Genomic DNA, 20,207 nt, shown 5'->3' on the forward strand with positions numbered 1-20,207 from the left:
ATGAGGGTCCTTGCTGCCTGCCCACTGCTCGCGCTGCTGCTGCTGCTCCAGGTCTGGGAAAGCCAGCCCCAGGCGGCAGGTGAGCTGGGCCCAGTCCCCACCCCTGGCGGATGGGGAGGAGGCCCAGGAACCCAGCTCTCCAGCAGCCACGCCAACGCCTTCTGGGGGAGGTGGGAGCCAGGGTTTCAGAGTTGAGTTTCCTGTTTTTTCATTTGGGGGACATGATTTAGTTTGGGACTTCTTTGGGACCTGTGCACAATCACCCATTTCATGCGTATAATATTACAGAAGCTAATAAAAATATTGAAGAAACATCAGGTTTCTCTTAAAAATTGCAATGTGCAACTTCTCTTGGGTGGGGGAAATCACACACCAGGAAGGGTCTGCTCAGATCCAGCTCCGAGCGGGCACGTCTAGTGGGGGATGCCCATCTTACGAGGTAGCCAGGCACATCCGCGGTCAGGTTCCAGGCGGTTCTGGCAGCCATGCTGCCTACCCAGCTCCCTTGGAGCTGCAGGCGAGGTGGGTGACCCCTTCTAGCCCAGGTCCCCCAGGAAGTGCTAGCAGCGTGTGTGTGTGTGTGTGTGTGTGTGTGTGTGTGTGTGTGTGCGCGCCTTTGCTTACTGAGACTGCGCAGGGAGAGCAGGGCCCACCCTGAGACGTCACCCTCTTGCAGGCAAAGTGGTGCTGACCTAGCAAAGTCCTCCCTGCAGGTCCCAAGTGCCATACGGGCCCCCTGGATTTGGTGTTCGTGATTGACAGTTCCCGCAGCGTGCGTCCCTTCGAGTTTGAGACGGTGCGGCAGTTCCTGGTGGGCCTCCTCCGCAGCTTGGACGTGGGGCTCAACGCCACGCGCGTTGGCGTCATCCAGTACTCAAGTCAGGTGCAGAGCGTCTTCCCCCTGGGAGCCTTCTCGCACCGTGAGGACATGGAACGGGCCCTCCGCGCCCTGGTGCCGCTGGCCCAGGGCACCATGACCGGGCTGGCCATCCAATACGCCATGAACGTGGCCTTCAGCGTGGCCGAGGGCGCTCGCCCCCCGGAGCAGCGCGTGCCGCGCATCGCAGTCATCGTGACCGACGGGCGGCCCCAGGACCGCGTGTCCGAGGTGGCAGCCCAGGCCCGTGCCCGCGGCATCGAGATTTACGCGGTTGGGGTGCAGCGCGCGGATGTGGGCTCCCTGCGCGCCATGGCGTCCCCGCCGCTGGAGGAACACGTCTTCCTCGTGGAGTCCTTTGACCTCATCCAGGAGTTCGGCAGGCAGCTCCATGGCCGCCTGTGCGGTAAGTGAGGGGGGTATGGGGCTGAGGCACCAACCATTCCGCGGTCAGGCTCCAAGCACTACCGCCCACCCGGAGCGCTGCCAAATTTCAGCTCTGGCCACCTTGGCCTGGGCTGTGGGCTCGGGCTAGGGCATCAGGGTGGAGCTGGTACAGTGCAGGAGGGGCTTCAGACAGGAAGGAGATGTTTGGCCCCTGTAAGGTGGTCGCTAGTGCCGGAGTCATGCCCTGCCTACTTGCATATGACCCCTCCCACTCTCCTATTAGCTCCTCCCACACACGCTACAAGAGCCGCCCCAGGTAGATTTAGAGACACACAACAGGCATCTTCCCTCCCAAATGGCCGCAGTGACAGAGTCCAAGCCAGGAGCCTGGAGCTGGGTCGCTCACATGGGTGCAGGGGTCCAAGCACTTGGACCATCTTCCACTGCTTTCCCAAGTGCATTAGCAGGGAGCTGGGTTGGAAGTGGAGCAGCCGAGCTCAAACCAGAGCCCATAGTGGATGTGGGCATCCCAGACAGTGGCTTCACACGTTGGCCTGTCTTACCTCTGTAGAATCAGCGCACCTGCCGCCCCAGCCCCTGCATGCGCGTGCCTTGTCCCACTGACCATCTGGTCTATGCTCCCGCTGCTGACCCTGCTCACAGGGGCTGCTCAAGCCCCATTCTTCCCTTCTGACTGTTCTCCAATGAGTCATAGCCCAGCCAGGGCCCTGCTGGGGGCTGTTGCGTGCACCTGATCCCAGCCCATCCTGCAGCTTCCTGCCTTGCAGGTGGCCATCTGTGTGTCCCCTGGCTGATCCTGGCCCTGTGTGTTTTCAGGGACAGACCCGTGTGCTGAGGGGAGACACAGCTGCCAGCACCAGTGTGTCAACGCCCGAGGCACGTTCCACTGCACCTGCAACCCTGGTTACGAGCTGGCGGCAGACAACCGGAGCTGTGTGGGTGAGAGTTACCGCTGCTCTGTGGAAGGAATGTCTGCTCTGGGCCTTCTTTGGCTCCCTGGAGTCCCTGCTCCAGACCCACGAGTGTGTCTGGAAGGTTCTTTGGGAGGGAAAGCCCCAGTGTCAGGTCGGGCCACTCCTTGGCTCCAAGCTACCTCTCACCCAGACTTGGTTCTGGCTCCACCCAGGCACTTGCTTCTGGGTTCTGTTACTTAACATTCTGGAAGGTTCTGCAGTGAGGTGAGCTCTCATCTGCCCACCTACCTACTCCTCACTCCACCCCTGCCCTCTGTGCTGCCCATTGGGCCCCTCCCCTCTGCCAATGCATAACTTGCAAGACTTGGACCATTTTGTCTTCTGAAAAGCTAAGGCACAGGACACCTTGCATGCCTAGTCATGGTTTGCTAGTTGGGATGTGTGTGTGTCTCCTCTTGTGGCCCTACTTACAGTCACCAGCTGCTGAAGGCCAAGGCCGAGACAGGCCCTGAGCTACCAGCTTCACAGCCACTCTCTCAAACCCACCTGCAGGGCAAGGTCGTGAGATCTCAACAGCCCAGATGGTCCCTGGGTTTGTCTTGTTTCTAAACACTCACAGAGGTTCGCTGGATGCCCCCTGTGGTGACTGAGCCTTCAGGAACCCCCCCCAGGAGGAGGCTTGGAGTTACCCCCAGCGTTTGGGGGGAGGGGAGGGAGTGGGTTCGAGTTCTGTTCGTCACCCTTGGTCAAGATCTTCTGCAGAATACACCCTTCGCAGTGCCGCAGTGCTGTCCTGGACCACGGGTGTCAATCAGAGTCTCGTTGATGTGCTTATGTGCAGCAGGGCATGAGTGTGTTGTACTGAATATGGGTGTGAGTGACACCTAGGTTAAGAACACACACATGCACACAGAGCAGTGAACTCCACATGTGTGATAAAAAGCTGTCAGCTAGCAGCGGGGATTGTCAGCCCCCAGGCATCCTCAGCCCCACAGCTCACTCACTGTCTGGTCACCTCCCTTGGCTCTTTCCCAGGAGCCCTCAGTTCTACAATGTCCTCATTCAGGACAGGCCTCCTCCCTGCAGGGCCAGCACCCCAGCTCCCTCAGCCGTCCCGATGCTCGACTCGCTCAGAAAGCACCTGCTCTCTTCCCTTACACTCCACTTGGCAGGCGGTGCCGAAGTGTAGACTTGGACAAGGTTGAGCGTGGTCTCTCCCCTGGAGGTCAACTTGAGCCAGGAACTTGCTCCAGATCTCCCATGTGGGTGCAGGAACCCAAGGCTTTTGGCTGTCCTCGACTGCTTTCCCAGGCCACCAGCAGGGAGCTGGATGGGAAGTGGAGCCGCCAGGATTAGAACCATATGGGATCCTGGTGCATTCAAGGCAAGGACTTTAGCTGCTAGGCCACCTAGCTGGGCCCTCTCTTTTTCTTTTTAAAATTTATTTATTTTCATTGGAAGGGCAGATGTACAAAGAGAGGAGAGACAGAGAGAAAGATCTTCCATCTGTTGGTTCAGACCAGATTGGGTGCGTTCAAGGTGGTATAGCGAGGCCCGGCCTGGCGCAATGGTGTAGTGGTTAAGGTCCTTGCCTTGCAATGGGATCCCATATGGGCACTGGTTCTAATCCCGGTGGCCCCACTTCCCATCTAGCTCCTTGTTTGTGGCCTGGGAAAGCAGTCGAGGATAGCCCAAAGCCTTGGGACCCTGCACCTCTGTGGGAGATCTGGAAGAGCTCCTGGCTCCTGGCTTCAGATTGGCTCAGTTCCAGCCGTTGCGGTCGCTTGGGGAGTGAACCATCGGATGGAAGATCTTCCTCTCTGTCTCTCCTCCTTTCTGTATATTTGCCTTTCCAATAAAAATAAATAATTCTTTTTTTTTTTTTTTTTTTAAAAAGGTGGTATGGCCATAGACCCATTTGTTGGTTCATTCCCCAAGTGGTCGCAATGGCCACAGCTGAGCCCATCCAAAGCCAGGAGCCAGGAGCCTCTTCCAGGTCTCCTGCATGGGTGCAGGGTCCCAAGGCTTTGGGCTATCTTTGACTGCTTTCTCAGGTCACAAGCAGGAAGCTGCATGGTTAGTGGAGCAGCTGGGATTAGAACCAGTGCCCATATGGGATTCCGGCACTAGGCTACTGTGCTGGGCCCAAGATAATATTTCTTGCAATCTCTTTCCTCCCACCAGCTGTTGACCACTGCAGCTGGGGGAACCATAGCTGCCAGCACGAGTGTGTCAGTACCCTCCAGGGGCCTCGATGCCACTGCAGAGAGGGGCATGACCTGCTGCCCGATGGGAGGAGCTGCCGCAGTGAGGAGGGGTCTCCTGCATGTATGGGGGAGGAACAGGGGCTCCCCATAGGGAGGGTCAACTCACTCACTCTGACCCTTCTCTTCTCCCAGTCCGTGACCTTTGCAATGGCGTGGACCATGGCTGTGAGTTTGAGTGTGTGAGCGAGGGCCTCACCTATCGCTGCCTGTGTCCCGAGGGCTGGCAGCTCCAGGCGGATGGCAAGAGCTGCACCCGTGAGTCATGCCCGGGGTAGGGGAGGCGGTTCAGCTGGCCACACACTGGGCACCCTTGACTTTGTCCTTGCCTTGGCCCAAGGACATGGTGTGAATGTGGGTGTGGGGGAAGGCTGGGGGTGTGCTGTGTGCTCTCCCTCCATCTCTTTCCCTTCAATTTTTCTGCTTCCAACGCTTTTTTTTTTTTTTTTTTTAATCCACGTTTCCTAGCACTCCTCCTTTGCTCAGAGTTGCTCAGTGACTCCCCAGAGCCCAAGGGGTAGAAGTCAGATACTGCCCCCTTGCGCTTTTCAAGTGCGTGGCCGACACAATCACATTAGTGATAACACAAGGGCGTTAGTGATAACACAGGAGTGTTGGTTACAAACAGAATGCAAGTGGTCCTTAGGATAAACATTGCTTTGTGAAAGTTAAATTAAAAATAAAAAGTTAAATTTAATTCCAGGTGGCCAGCTGAGGTGGATCATGTTGTCATCTTAATGTGTTTAGCTGTGAGTTGTGGTCAAGATTTTGAAACCAGCACCTTAGCTCATCACAGTCTAACTTCGGCCATGCCATCGGTCTGTCACCTGTCACACGTGCACATTGTAGTACATGCTCTCCTCCTTCTGGTCACTAGCTTCCCAGCCCCCATCTCTGCACATGCTGCCCCCCTTTCTAGAATGTTCTTTGTGCCAAGCACCTGGTCAGCCTTCAAGATTGTCCCGGTCTACTCGGGCTCCTGCAGCAAAATAGTACAGGCCAAGTGGCTTCTATAACATTTGTGGCTCACGGTTCTGGAGGTCAGCTTGGCCAAGGTCCTGGTGCTGACAGGTGCAGTGTCCTCATGAATGGCACCCCCTGCACTTCTGCAGGAAGCAGCTTCTTTAACCTGCCGCCAAAGACTCTGCGTGCAGAGACGCACCTCATCAGATTTACCCTAAAGAAGCTGCATCCCAGCGGCACCTGCAGCCGCTTATTTCTGATAGGGATGGACATGTTCCCATTTGTCTGAAAGGTAGTCGGACATGGGCCTGGTGTGGTGGCTCAGTGGCTAAATTCTCACCTTGCATGTGCTGAGATCCCATATGGGTGCCAGTTCATGTCCCGGCTGCTCCACTTCCTTTCCAGCTTCCTGCTTGTGCTCTGGGAAAGCAGTAGAAGATGGCACAATGCCTTGGGACCCTGCACCCATGTGGGAAACCCGGAAGAGGCCCCTGGCCCCTGGCTTTGGATGGGTTCAGCTCCAGCTGTTGCGTCCACGTGGGGAATGAACCAACAGAAAGAAAATCTTTCTGTCTCTCTCTGTAGATATGCCTTTCCAATAAAAAAAAAAAAGAGTAAATCTGAAAAAAAAAGAAGAAACAAAAGAAAGGCAGAAAGACAGACATAGATGGAGTAAAATGGTCTATTGGTTGGTTCATTCCTTAAATGCACCTGCGAAGGTGGGGCCGAGTCAAAGCAGGGGCCCAGAATGAAATCTTGGTCGGCCACATGGGTGGCAGGGGGTTCAAGTACCAGAGCCAGCACTTTTTGTCTCCCAGAGTGTGCATTAGCAGAGAGCTGGACCAGGAGGCAGAGCTGGGACTTGAACCCAGGTACTGAAGGGGTGCAAGTGACACCTTAACTCCTGAGCGCCCCCCCCCCCCAGGGGCAGAGCCTAGGGCCTTATGACTATCACTAACACACAGGCCCAGGGCTTAGGACCATGCTGGATACACAGTAGATGCTGAGTGAATGGTAGCTACCATGTTGATGATTATTTTAAAAAAGATTTACTTATTTATATTTGAAGAGTAGATTTAGAGAGAAGAGATATTGAGGTAGATCTGGCCACAATGGCCCAGAACTAGGCCAGTTTGAAGCCAGGAGCAAGAAGCTTCTTATGGGTCTCCCACGTGGGTGTAGGGACCCAAGTACTTGGACCATTCTCACTGTTTTCCCAGGCCATTAACAGAGAGCTGGATGGGAAGTGGGGTAGCTGGGACTCAAATGGGGTCCCTCATTGCAGGTGGATGCTTAACTTACGCTGCCACAGTGTCAGCCACTGTCACTATTTTTCAAAAAGATGCTTTCATTACAGTGTCCGGTTTGTGTTCAGCACTAGGTAACCGTCAAAGGCTAAGGTGATGATGATGATGGTGGTGGATGGCGATTTAGCATCCTTCCTGATAGGCAGGGATTCCAGGAGCCACATCCCTCCGGGATAAACGTGAATGACAATGAACGACTTAGGTATGGAGATGGCTGCTGCCGCCCAAGGGTCTCATCCAGGCGCTTCTCCTCCCTCCACCAGGCGCTTCTCGCCCCGCAGGGTGCCACGAAGGTCACGTGGACCTGGTTCTGCTTGTGGATGGCTCCAAGAGCGTGCGCCCGCAGAACTTTGAGCTGGTGAAGCGCTTCGTGAACCAGATCGTTGACTTCCTGGACGTGTCTCCCGAGGGCACGCGCGTGGGGCTGGTACAGTTCTCCAGCCGCGTGCGCACTGAGTTTCCGCTGGGCCGCTACGGCACCGCGGCCGAGATCAAGCAGGCGGTCCTGGCCGTGGAGTACATGGAGCGAGGGACCATGACCGGGTTGGCGCTGCGACACATGGTGGAGCACAGCTTCTCCGAGGCGCAGGGCGCGCGCCCCCGCGCTCTCCACGTGCCTCGCGTGGGCCTGGTCTTCACCGACGGCCGCTCCCAGGATGACATCTCGGTGTGGGCAGCGCGCGCCAAGGAGGAAGGTAGGTTTGGCACAAGGACTTGGGTTGGAACCGTGGCTGCGGCTTTCTCGGGCTTTGGGGGCGCCATCTGAGCACCCTAGCCTCCCCGCCCTCCTCGCAGGCATCGTCATGTACGCGGTGGGCGTGGGCAAGGCGGTGGAGGAGGAGCTGCGCACCATCGCCTCGGAGCCCGCTGAGCTGCACGTGTCGTACTCGCCCGACTTCAACACCATGACGCACCTGTTGGAGAATCTCAAAGGCAGCATCTGCCCGGGTGAGCACATCCCTCTAGAGGCTCTGGCTGCCCGCCCCTTTCTCCTCTCTGTATGCCCCGCCTCCCCAGCACCTCCTAGGGTTACAGCCAGGGACCGGGCTCGCAAGCCACAACCCAGTTACCAGGGCGCCCTCTTTAGTGCGGAAAGCGGATACAGCGTTCCCAGCCTGCCCAGGCCTAACGCATGAGCATCTGCAGGCTGCAGGTGATTCGTGCACACAGGAATGCTTCAGAAGGTTAGACCAGGCTCCTAGGACCCCAGAGCAGTGAGTCATAATCCGGGCAGATCTCCCCAAAGTCAGTGACTGTGAGCGAGAGGCAGCCTGTGCCCCTTCAGCTTGCTGGAATTCATTCAGTGTGCCGACAGGGCAAAGTGGGCTGAGCCGAGCATAAGCACACACACAGGCAGCTTTGATGAGCTTTGATGAGCATGTGGGTCATCAATACAAGCTGTCGCCTTCACGTGGGGCTCAGCTGAGGGAAAGGGGCCTGCGAGCCATGTGCACCCACCGACTGGGGGTGGCAGGGGTTGGCATTTTTACCACTGTAAGCCAGGAGTAAGATGTGACTCTTCTTTTGGGAATACCAGGTTCTGCAGAATTTCTCTCTCTCTCTCACACACACTGTTCTACTCAAGCTGACTCTAACGATCAGCCAGGATACAGTAAAGTCCTTCCCATTCTAACTCTGATACCCCTCATGGCGTGACCTCAGCCAAGTCACAGAACCCTCCCCTTCACCGACTCTCTTCTGTCGGTGGGGATCGTGCTGGCTGCTGGAGGAGGCCTGGTTCCTGTGACTGAGGCATCTCAGCAGCTGAGCGCATGACCCTGGGCAGACTCCCCCTAGTCACTGACTCCTGGCTCCCCCACCTGTGAAGTTGGGCAAGTGTTAGCAACGCCACACCCCAAATACCATGTGAATGCCAGCTTGCTCAGGGTGCATGTCAGACCACCAGGTAACCTTTATAGTACATGGTTCTCTCCTTACTGAAGGCCAGTTGCTTATCCTTCACCACCTACACTCAGCAACGGCACACTCTTAGAGAACGTTTGACTATAGGAGACTGCCGACTATAACATTCCCCACTAATTTAGACAGTGCCAAGTTTGTTAGGTTCCTCCCACCCCACCCGTGCCATGTTGAAATGGGTGGGGATGTAGCCTTAAAGCAGTGGTTTAAACAGTGGTAGGCATCAGTCATTTGCAGGGTGCTAAATTTGTCAATATTTTATGTGGGAGGGAGAGAGAGAGAGAGAGAGAGAGAGAGAGAGAGAATGCTGCCTTTCAGGATCTTCACTAGCAGGAAGTTGGAATCAGGACCTGGAGCCAGGCACTGGCCCCAGGCATGTGGACATGGGTCTTTGGCATCCCAGTTAGCAGCTCAGTCATGAGGCCTGATGCCCACAGCTGGAGGGAGGGTTGTAGAAGTCTAGATTATCGGTTCCAGCCCCATCCTCTCTGAGCTAGTAGGTCTGGGGTGCTGTCTGATAATCCACATTTCTGCTAAGTGCCTTGTTGCTGCTGTTGCTGGTCCAGGGGCCACACTCCGAGAGCCACTGATCTCCTTGAAACACACCCGTGCTGGGCAGTGTTCAAGGGCTGTGCTATCCAACCAGGTAGTCGTGGCCACCTGCACCTGCTTCATTAAAATAAAAATGGAACAAAAAAAAAAGTTCTTCAGCCAGCCCAGCCACGTTTCAAGTGTTAACAGCCACGCGTGGCTCACAGCTCCTGCGTGAGGACAGGTGGTTTCCTGTGAGGAGCCCTGACCGTCCTGGGCAGCAGCAACAGCGTCCCCTGGGAGGACATTAGGAACGCCGCTCCATTCCTCTCCATTCTCCATCACTACTGCCCTGTTAACAAGCCCTCATGATGACCCCAGGGGAAACGCAGGCTTGCCAGGCAGTTCTGTGGGCTGTGAACGCATGCACCCACGCACAATTACCAAATCCTTGAACACACCCATGAGGACAGCTTCTCATTTTACCCACTTCACAGATGAGCAAACAAGTTTAGCCACGTTAAAGTGGCTTTCCAGTACCTCACACCTACTAGGCTGGAACTCAGCTGGAACCCAAAACTCTCCCAGCCTAGCACAGGCCCTGGTGGAGGTGACTCGGAGGGTTAAGGTCAGGGCTAGCCCCGCCCTCCCGGCTTCTCTGTTCCCCTGACCTTGCGCACGGCTTACAGAGGAGGGCATCGGTGCCGGGACAGAGCTTCGGAGTCCCTGTGACTGTGAAAGCCTGGTGGAGTTCCAGGGTCGCACGCTGGGGACACTAGACAGCCTGACACAGAAGTATATCCTTTGGGGCAGTGCTGGGGAGTGGGTGGGCGTGGACAGCAGCGGGAGGGAAGGGAAGGGTTCCCCACGCCACCTGTGGTTTCCTTAATACGTTCACTGGCCCAGCTCTCCGTGCGCCTGGAGAACCTGGAGAACGTGATGGGCAGCCAGAAGTGAGGGCCGCCGGGGGAGGAGGCACATGTCCGCCAACGGTGCCTCTTGCGCGCCATCGGGGCAGCAGCGCGAGGCCGAACCCGGGTCCCTGGGCATGGAGTGCCCGGCAGGAAGCGCCGGCGGGGTCCCGGCGTTGCGCTCGGGTCTGGCCTCGCCCGGCTGGCGCCAAGGGTAGGGGTGGGGAGGGTGGGGGGCACGTGCTGTGGCCAGTACTTTGTTGGGCTTACTTTTTTTGTTTGTTTTCATTTTCTTTAAAAACAAAACAAAACCAAGCTGGTTTATGGATCTTGCTGTGCCGCTAGGGGGACGGGAGGTTAGACGTAGCGAGCGCGCCGGCGGCGCCTCCGGTGGCGTCTGGGCGCAGAAAGGCGCATTGTGCCGGGGGTCGCGCCAGGGTGGGGAGCTGGGATGCTGTGTGGCCTCCCGCCCCTTGTTTACCCAAGCGAGAACAGACATCTCCTTATACGAGTCGCGGAAGGGAGGGGGCTCAGCCGGGAACTACGGGGGTCTGAGCGAGCCCCTAGGGGTCTGAGCGCCGGTCCTCTCCCCTCGTGGTGCCCCCAGACTGGCTCCGGAGCTGCCAAGGGGGTGGGAAGCGGTAGCCTGGCCTCTAAGCAGATGCAGTTGGGGGCTGGGGAGACAAGTAGACGGAATGCACCTGGACTAGAATAGCTGGGATGTCTGGCTGGATGTCTCTCTGCTCAGCCTGTGGCCGCAGCTCTGCCGCTCACTCCCACCGCATCCCAGACCACTCCCCCCCATCCACTCCTCCCTCAGCCCAGGGCAGACAACGTGCATGGCTGCAGCTCGGGCTTTCTCGTGTACGGAATGGAGAAAGTTAGCAGCTCCTCTGCCGACCTGTACCCACCCGGGATGATGGGGGATATCACAGACATCCTTGTCAGCCACTCAGGGCTACCTTGGAGCTGTCTGGGCCTGGCTGATGCTAGTTGTCTGTCATTTTCACCAACTATTCTATTTAGTCTGGGACAGTCTTCCAAGTTATTCAGACCTATTTTCACCTTTTTACCACAACCCTGGGAGGTGAGAATTAGTACCTTTGTCACCTTACTTAGCCAGGTTTGAGTCAGTTTCTCAAACCCGTGGTATTCGCGGGAAATTGCACCAGATGTGGTTACTGCGAAGGCTTCCCCTGAATCGAGTGGCTTAGACAATCCTTGTCCATGACCACACAGTTCTGAAGGTCAGCAGTGCAGGTCTTGGCACTGCCATGTGCTGGGGGCTTCTGTGCCCTGCCCTGTCGCAGCGACGTGAGCCTGCCAGAGTTCCTGAGCCTGTGGTCCCACACCACTCCCGCCTGCCCCTGTCTGTCTCCAGCTCTCTTATATGTGACTGGTGAAGACACTTGCGATCTTAAGACTGAACCATGTTGAGCAATCTCTCCCATGTAAAGCTTCCCCATGTTAGCAACACGTGCAAAACCACATTTTGTTGTCATGTAAGGTAATGCCCTCACAGGTTCCAGGGGCTTAAGATGTGGGGCTCTTGGGGGCCAGCTTCCGAGCTGTTAGACACATCTGTGTGCCTTGCGAGGCTTGGTGAAGGGAAAGAAATTCCTGGGGCTGAGCTGGAGGGGCTGAAGCAGCAGGTGCAGGAGGGAGCATGATAGGGGAGGGTGGAGCAAAGGGCAGGGGTGTGTGTGTGTGTGGGGGGGGGGTGTAAGGCAGATACTGGGAAAGAGGTCAAGGCTGGGATTTCACAGGTGAGTGATGCACACGTGTATGTGCTCAGGAGTGACTGGGTTGTCTGGCTGTTACCTGGGTGTAAGAATCACATCAGCTGTTGGGCACCATTGCCTGACCCTTCTCTTTTGCGTTTTGGGGGACCTGAGGTCTGGGGGATAGAATTGCCTCCCCAAAACCTCAGAGTGAGGAAGTGCCAGCTGGACCAGGAAGGCAGAGACCTGTGGAGGCTGATACTAGGATAGCATTTTCAGTTGATGGGGGCACAGAGAGCCCTCCTGCCCTGCCCTGGGGCACTGGCCACCGTTGTCTCCTCTGGAGTTCTGGCACCTGCTCCCTTCTCCTGCAATCTCCATAGTGGCCACTGGATGGCGTCCGGCACTCTGTGTTGGAGCCGGGTTCCAGAGCCCTAGCAAGCGCTTGCCATGGCTGAACCATAGGCCATCCCCTCCCCCTAGACCCATTCCACTACTTCTTTTTCCAGGCATTGGCTGCACTCTCCTGGGTCGAAGGCCAGCCCTCCTGGGTTCCTTGCTCACTCCCTCACTCGTTTTCCTTATCACTTGCTTTTTTCTTTATATCACCTTCTGCTTCCAAGACTAGAAGACAACTCTCCATCACCAGTGCAATCCAACAAACACCCTCCAACAAGAACAGAAGAGTGCAAACTCACGTAAGAGTGGCGGGAGAGCAACACTGGCAAGCATGCTGGAGGCAGGAGGGGGCAGACACTGGCCTGGGCCTCCTGATTCCCTGGCAAGCCCCTGGGTTTCAGGGTTTGTGGAGTGTGGCAAGACCAGGAGGCACGGGGCACTTGCATTTTGGGGATGCCTGGGACCCAGGTCTGCTGGGGAGAACTGTGTGCTCTCAACCCTTTTGGTTTCCTGGAGGATGAATCAAAAGATGAGACACGCAGAGATGTTGCTTCCGGAGACACACACACACACACACACACACACACACACACACGACATGGCCTTGAGCGAGGGTGGGAAGGCTGCCCTGCAGTCCACAGCTCTGATGGTAGGAATGTTCCACGTGCCCCCTGCCCAGTGCATAACCAATGGTGTGTGATTATTGATCACATGCTGTGGATCTTAGCACCTAACTGACCTAAACATTGGCCCTGGTAGTTAGTGGCTGCTGGGTGGGTCAATACGGGTGGGGAGCAGCGATTGCTGCAGATGCAGTGGCCAAGTGGGGGTCTCTGCTGTTTGAACCCACACCAGAAATCTGAGGAGGAGCCAGGGGCAGAGTGTAATTGTAGGGGCTTTGGCTGGGAACGGGCTTGGTGTTCCCAGGGTGGGAAGAAGTCCTGTGTGGCTGAATTTTGGTGGGTGAGGCAGCCAGGAGGGGGGCTGGGCTAGGGTTCGTGGGGTGTGTAGGGGAAGTTGATACTGGTGTACCCCTCTTCCTGCTCCCTAAGCCACTTAAGTTATTGCATTTTCCCCCAGTGATAAAGGGGTGTAGTGCCCCTCTGGTGCCTGGCCACTTGTTTTGGGGGTAAAGGAGGGGGCATCGGATGAGGCTAGGTCATGGGGTGGTAAATCGCTCAGCACTGCCTGCAGGTGAAGCACAGGGCTGTGGGTGTGGGTATGGCCATGGCCAGCAGCATGCTGGGGACTTGCTGGGAATGCAAGTTCTCGGTGTCCTCCTCCGCCCACCACTCCCAAGGGCTGGGGCCGTGTCTCCCTGAGGCTCCCCAGGGACGCTGCTGCATGCTCGACCCTCCCAGCCACCAACTGTAGAAGGGGTGGTGGAAACTCGTCCTCCTCATTTCCTTCTCAGCTTCCAAGTCCTCCCACAGTCCCCTGGGCGGGTCTCCCCGATGGCTGGTGCGGCAGCAAAGAGTTCCTGAACTCTCTCTATGCCCTCCGCCCCCTCAGGGCTGGCTTCACACACACACACACACACACACACACACACACACACACACACACTCACACACTCACACACACACACACACTCACTCACACACACTCACACACACACACACACACACACACACACACACACACACACACACACACACGTTTACATAAGACCTTTGTATTAGAAAGGTTTTGTTTAATCAGGAAAGGCATCTGGCTTAGAGGGTATCAGGTGGCTCCTTTCTTTGCGTCCCCTGGGGGTAACCACAGAACAAGAGGCTCCTTGTGGTACCTCCAGAGGCTTCAGTGTGCAGAGAGGCCGCTGGTGCAGTGACCCCATGCCTCAGGCCTGCCGGGTAGGTGTGCCTCCTATTTGCCAAGTCAGTTGGAAAGGTTGTCAGCTTTCTAAGTGAATGATTAGCAGTAGCCTCGCAGGGCTGCGAAGTTAAGTTAAGGACACCTGGAGCGGTGTCAAGATGCATCCTACCAGTGTTTTAAGGATGGGGTTATGCCTTACCCATTGGTGGCCTGAGCCTTTCTGTGGGAAGCGATGCGCGCATCTGCCTGCAGAGGGCGTCTTACTGTTCAGTGCGCACGCTGCGGCTGAGCACACCCAGCTCCTGGTCCTCACAGGAGACCCTGTTCTCTTGGGGGAGGAGACAGGGACCAGCAGCCTTTCTCCTCCACTCGGAGGGTCGGCTGTCGCGTGGCAGCAGGGCAGCTGCGGCGAGCACAGACATGTCAGCAGGCTGATTGCATCGGAACTTGGTGGGTGACCATAGGAAACCTCCAAACTCCTCTACGTCCCTGCCAAACGGGGACTCAGTTTTCTTATCTGCGAAATGAAGACACTCACAGTCTGGGTTATTGTGGGGATGAGAGAACCTGTTGCGTGGGGTTCTTGGGACGCAGGACATGAGTGTTTATCAGAGTGTGGCCAGGGTGTCACTAGCTCTGTGCTAACCCTCTTGGGGACCTGGGTTTTGGGAGAATGTGAATTATGACTGGATGGTGTCGAGGGGACACTGGCTGGACCCCAGCCAGATGAATCATTGGTGGTTAAAAGGGCTAATTGTAAAGGTGACTGTGTTCCTGAAAGTCTGGAATCTCCAGAGACACCTGCATGCTGTTACGAGAAAAAGCTCCAGCTTCCTGAAACTCCAGCAGGCAGGCAGGAGATAGGGAGAATCTTGGAGGTTTAGATTTACGGGAAAGACAGCTGCCTTCGAGGCATGCTGCTTTATTACTGTCTACATTGAAGTGATATGATCAGGATCCCCAACCTATACATTGTCAATTTCTATCACATACTTTCTGTTCTGTGTCATTGTTAGCTCCTAATGATGTACTTACTCACTGTCACGAAGTTTTTGAATCTCTTACTATAAAAACCCCATGGTTAATTTGTTCAGGGTGCTTGTTGCTTATGGCAAGAGGTTGCCCCCTGGGCTAGGAATCAAAATCATTCACTCGCCTTGGAATCTTGTTCAGATTCATTGAATCCCAATAGTGGTGGCCTTGGCTGGCATACTTGGTTTCAGATCATTGGTTCTTATTTTTTAAAGGTTTACTTTACAAAGAGAGAGAGATCGTCCATTCACGTGTTCACTCCTCAAATGGCCACAACAGCCAGGGATGGATCAAGCCATTCCCATGGGAATTCCATCCACGTCTCCCATGTGGCTGCAGGGGTTCAAGCACTTGGAGCATCTTCTGATGCTTTCCCAGGTGCACTTTAACAGGGAGCTGGATCAGAAGTAGAGCAGCTGGGAGTCAAATCAGTGCCCACATGGGGTGCCAGCACTGTAGGCTACAGCTTATCGCACTAAGCCAGAGCACGGGGCCCTGGTACTTGCACGTTCAAGGAAGAGGGGCGGGGCTAAGGGAGGCAGGGTCTGGAATAGCAGTTGAGTTGTTGCTTCGGAACATCTACATCCCATATGAGCATGCCTGCTTCAGGTCCTGGGCTCCTTTTCCCGTGAATGCGCAGACCCAGTTTCCTGTGAATGTGCACTCTGGGATGGCAGCAGGTGCAGCCCAAGTCCTTGGGTCCCTGCCAACTCAAGTAGGAGACTCAGATGGGGTCCCTGTCTCCCTGACTCAGCCTTGACCCTCCTCTGGCTGTTGTGCACGTTTAGGCAACGAACCAACACATGGAAGAACTTGATCTCTGCCTTTCAAATGAAATGCAAGTAAACAAATAAAAATGGGGGGAAAAATAAGCCAAACCAGGAAGCAGAGAGCACAAGCGAGAACACTGCTAACGACGGGCTGCCAGCCGATGCCCCTCGGGTGGACTCAGACTGGCTGAAGGTCCGGGGGCTGCTGGGAGCTCCACATCCTGCATGACCCTGTGCAACTCTGTCTCATCTCTCCCATTTGACAACTGAGGATGAGGGGGAAGGGACGTGCTCCACGCTGTGCAGTGGGCGCTTCTGTGTCCCAGGTTCTTCCTACCTCATTAGGAGACTCAGAAATGGGGAGAACGCTGGGTGAAAGCAGGGCACTGGGGGAAAGGGTGGACTTGACAAGAAGCAAGCATGGACTGAGCCCAAGCCAGGATCTGCTTTTCTCCATCCTGTGTGCATATAATTAAACAAACGAATAAAGATTAAGAGAAGGAAAAGCCTTCATCACCAAGGAAGCCACACCAGGGGTCGGTATTAGAACTTGCCCCTCTATGGTTTTCCCTTCAACTATCTCCGTGCCCTTCCCATGCCCATCTTTCAAATGAACATTGGGCAACCCAGTGCAACAGCACACAAAACGCTTATCATTCTTGTCCTCTCCTTTTCAATTTACATTTTATTTTTCTTTTAAATATTTCTTTACTTTTGTGTTGGAAAGTCAGATTTACAGAGAGAAGGAGGGTCAAAGATCCTCCATCTGCTCGTTCACTCCCCAAGTGGCCACAATGGCCACAATGGCCGGAGCTGAGCCAATTCCAAGACTGGAGCCTGGAGTTTCTTTTGGGTTTCCCACTTGGGTGCAGGGTCCCAAGGCTTTGGGCCATCTTCTGCCACAAAGCAGGGAGCTGGATGGGAAATGGAGCTGCCGGGATTAGAACTGGCACCCATATGGGATCCTGGCATGCTCAAGGAGAGGACTTGAACCGCTAGGCCATCGCGCTGGGCACCAGGGTTGAAACAATCTTTGGCAACACTCCACACCCAGAATTCTCAACCCCAAACGCAGGGGTTAGGTGAGCCTGCGTGTTGCAGCATTGTCCCCAGGGTGACAGGAATGGCACTGGGAGGCTGCTATGTGCCAGGCCCTAGGCAGGAGTCATTTTATTCAATCCCCAAAACCAGCTCAGGGAGTAGATGGCATTTCCCCCCCAACTAAGCAAGCAGGAAAGGTGAAGGTAGGACCTGAAGCCACTTCTTCCTGCTTCTTCGATAAATGATAGTGACGTGCAGAAGCTGGGGATGCCCTGACTTTTAGAGTCCTTTATAAAAAGATTTGTTTATTTCATGAGCAGATACAGAGAGAGAGAGAGATCCTCCATGCATTGGTTCATTCTCCAGTGGCTACAACGGCCTGGGGCTGGGTCAGGCCCAAGCCTGAAGGCTGGAGCCTGGAGTTCCCACATGGGTGGAGGAATCACCAGTACGAGGGCCAACTTCTAATGCTTTCCCAGGCACGTTAGCAGGGAGCTGGATTGGAAGCAGGGCAGCCAGGGCGCACCTCAGTGCTCTGATACGGTATGCTGGTAGTGCAGGTTGAGGTTAAGCCTGCTGGACCACAATGCTGGCCTTGGCTTTTAGAGTTTAAGAAGGGATTATCTAGGGTGTGGCAATGGGGAATTAGTCAAGGAGGCGCCTCTAGATGGATGGATGATCTGGGTCAAGGGTCAGCTGTGGCATACTCTGTCCACCAGAGGAAGAGATAGGAGGCCAAAGGAAAAAGTGAGGGTGAGAATGGCAGGAGGGCAAAAGGGAGCTTAGACGGGGGCAGGAGCATGGGAATGGAACTAGGTGGGGCAGAGGTAGCAATCCAGAGCCTTGGAGGCTCGGAAGCCATGTGCTCGGAACAGGCGATGTCCTACTTAGCTGGGAAGGACTCCGGGCTGTGCTAGATCCCAATATCAGAGAGAAAGGCAAAGTGGAGCCCTCCTCTCCACGTTGTGGGCTGATAACATCTCCGGCTGAGGTCAGGTTTGTGTTGGTGTGTTGACGATTTATTCATCTTTATCTGAAAGGTAGTTCCAGAGAGGAGAAATAGGTGTTTTGCGGCTGCACCTAGACTGGGCTCATCTGTTGTTTGTTCCTGGGGTTATCAGCTTTGGGGAGAATGACTGTGGAGAAAAACTGCCACTGAAAGAGGTAGCCTTGAACCACTGAGTTTGGTTTTGGTTGGGCTAAGGAAGCAACTGTTAGGAAAAGGCTTCACAGCGGGCCTTGTCTCACATCTCCATTTGAAAATCACTAACTGGGCCTGGTGTGGCTAAAATCCTCATCTTGCACATGTCAGAATCCCATGCCAGAATCCTACATGCTGGTTCTAATCCTGGCGACTCGCTTCCCATCCAGCTCCCTGCTTGTGGCCTGGGAAAGCAGTCGAAGATGGCCCAAAGCCTTGGGACCCTGTGCCTATGTGGGAGATCCAGAAGAGGCTCCTGGCTCCTGGCTTCGGATTGGCTCAGCTCCAGCTGTTACAGCCACTTGGGGAGTAAACCGTCGGACAAAAGATCTTCCTCTCTGTATATCTGCATTTTCCAATAAAAAAAAATCTTAAAAAAAAAAATAAGAAAAGAAAAAAGTCCCTAACTTGGAAACCTGGAGCCTGTGGGTGCAGTATCCTGCATGGGGTGGGTGGGCAGTGCTCAGGGGTCTCACACACAGAAAGAGGGTGGAAATCCAAGGCTTTTGTAATATTTCCTCTCAAACACGTTGGGCCTTTGTGGCGATCCCTCTTGGGTCTGGGGTTGAGTCTCCTCCATTTGATCTTACTGGCTTCGTGATTTATATTTAGGCTCTAGGAACTGAGTTTGCCAACAGAACACAGAGAAGACCAGCGGACTCAGCACTGGAGCTTAGTGTTTCTAGGGCGATGAGAATATATGTGACTTCATTTGAGCTTCACCATCCCCTTCAGCAACTGCCACTTCCTGCTGTCTGTTTTGTAAGTAAATTAAATCAGGAAGTGACTTTCCAAGGGACACATAACCAGTAAATGACAGCACAGCACATGGAAGCCAGCCCAAGGTTCTCGCCACCCCAGCAGTGAGCTCTCCCTCTGGAACCAGCCCAGTAGTTGATGCCAGTGAGTTACTCCACACACAGCATTCCCTGTCCTTGAGCAGGGGAACCTGCTCTCTGCCCTTCCTGCCATGAAAACCCAGTTAGTCACAGAGACATGCGGAAGGGAGTGGAAATTAGTGCAGTTTTCCTGGCACATAATTTTGCAACAAACACTGAGAAAATGACAAATGTCAGTATTCACCGAGATGATGATTTCACTTTGAACACCCACTGGAGGAAATATGGGAAATTCTGTGCATGATGAGGTTATATTCATGTCAAGGCTATTTATCATAGGAGGATGGAAACAACATGAACATCTTATGGGAGGAGACTGACTAAACTGTGACACTGATTTCACTGGTGGCAATGTCATGTGGTTGTAGAGTAAGGTTTATGAAGAGCTCAAAACAGCCTTGGAAAGAGCTTATAAGGGACTGTATGCATTTTCTAGATTGTATGAGTGTAAGAAATGGTGCATTTGGGAATATTACTATTTAACCATAAAATGATTAAGACTCTGTCATTTGAGGCAACATGGATGGAACTGGAGGATGTAACAAAATGGATGTAATAAATGAAATCAATCAAGCACAGATATCACATATATTTTGCTTATATGTGAAAGCTAGAAAACGTCGATTCCTGGACGTGAGTAGGATAGCAGTAAGTGGAGGTTATGAAGTGCAGGAGGGAGTGGGGACGGGAGACCGGATGATGCACCAAAACGCAGTTACACAGGAAAAACGAGTTCACAACAATTCATTGCATATTTCATAAAGAACGAGAAGAGAGGGGTTCAAAGATCCCCAATGTGAAGGAGCAGTAACTGTTTAGAGAGAGGGCACTGTCAGCTGCTGAGATCTGGTCATTATACTTGGCAGACATACACTGAATTCTCACATTATGTCCCACGTCGTTTATTTTACGTCAATAAATCAAATGTTTCCTTTGATTTTCCTAAATGAAATCTTTTTTTTTAAAGATTTATTTTTTATTTTTATTGGAAAGGCGGATATACAGAGAAGAGAGACAGAGAGGAAGATCTTCCATCTGATGATTCACTCCCCAAGTGAGCACAACGGCCGATGCTATTAGAACCAGCACCCACCGGGATTAGAACCAGCGCCACTGCCTCCTCCTCTCCCCTGACCACACATGTGACCACACAACCTTTTACTTCTTCCCGGTCTGAGCTTGCATGTGGTGTGGCAACACATCTGATCTCTGAATCAGACCACAGAGGCGCCTG

General features: G+C 54.3%; 1 protein-coding gene across 3 annotated transcripts; it reads left to right on the forward strand.

Moving 5' to 3' along the window:
• On the forward strand, positions 1–10,283 carry MATN4 (matrilin 4). Of its 3 annotated transcripts, XM_040981421.1 has the most exons (9): positions 1–79; positions 714–1,283; positions 2,102–2,224; positions 4,384–4,506; positions 4,599–4,721; positions 7,015–7,428; positions 7,529–7,681; positions 9,874–9,981; positions 10,083–10,283. In XM_040981421.1, exons 1-9 carry the CDS (start codon positions 1–3, stop codon positions 10,139–10,141), a joined length of 1,752 nt encoding a protein of 583 aa, XP_040837355.1. In that variant the 3' UTR covers positions 10,142–10,283. The 3 variants fall into 3 exon arrangements, with proteins under 3 accessions (XP_040837355.1, XP_040837356.1, XP_040837357.1); XM_040981422.1 differs by lacking the exon at positions 2,102–2,224; XM_040981423.1 differs by lacking the exons at positions 2,102–2,224; positions 4,384–4,506.
• The last annotated feature ends 9,924 nt before the right edge of the window (positions 10,284–20,207 follow it).

Source organism: Ochotona curzoniae, unplaced genomic scaffold, assembly GCF_017591425.1.
Source record: "Ochotona curzoniae isolate NIBS_2020 unplaced genomic scaffold, NIBS_Ocur_1.0 contig_3520, whole genome shotgun sequence".
Taxonomy (NCBI): Eukaryota; Metazoa; Chordata; class Mammalia; order Lagomorpha; family Ochotonidae; genus Ochotona; species Ochotona curzoniae.

Bases quoted from the DNA above. Each gene is read 5' to 3' on its own strand.
- MATN4 (XM_040981421.1), top strand. From the start codon at position 1: ATGAGGGTCCTTGCTGCCTGCCCACTGCTCGCGCTGCTGCTGCTGCTC. The intron at 1,284-2,101 runs GTAAGTGAGGGG...GTGTGTTTTCAG, and splicing joins GCTCCATGGCCGCCTGTGCG to GGACAGACCCGTGTGCTGAG. The intron at 7,429-7,528 runs GTAGGTTTGGCA...CCCTCCTCGCAG, and splicing joins AGCGCGCGCCAAGGAGGAAG to GCATCGTCATGTACGCGGTG.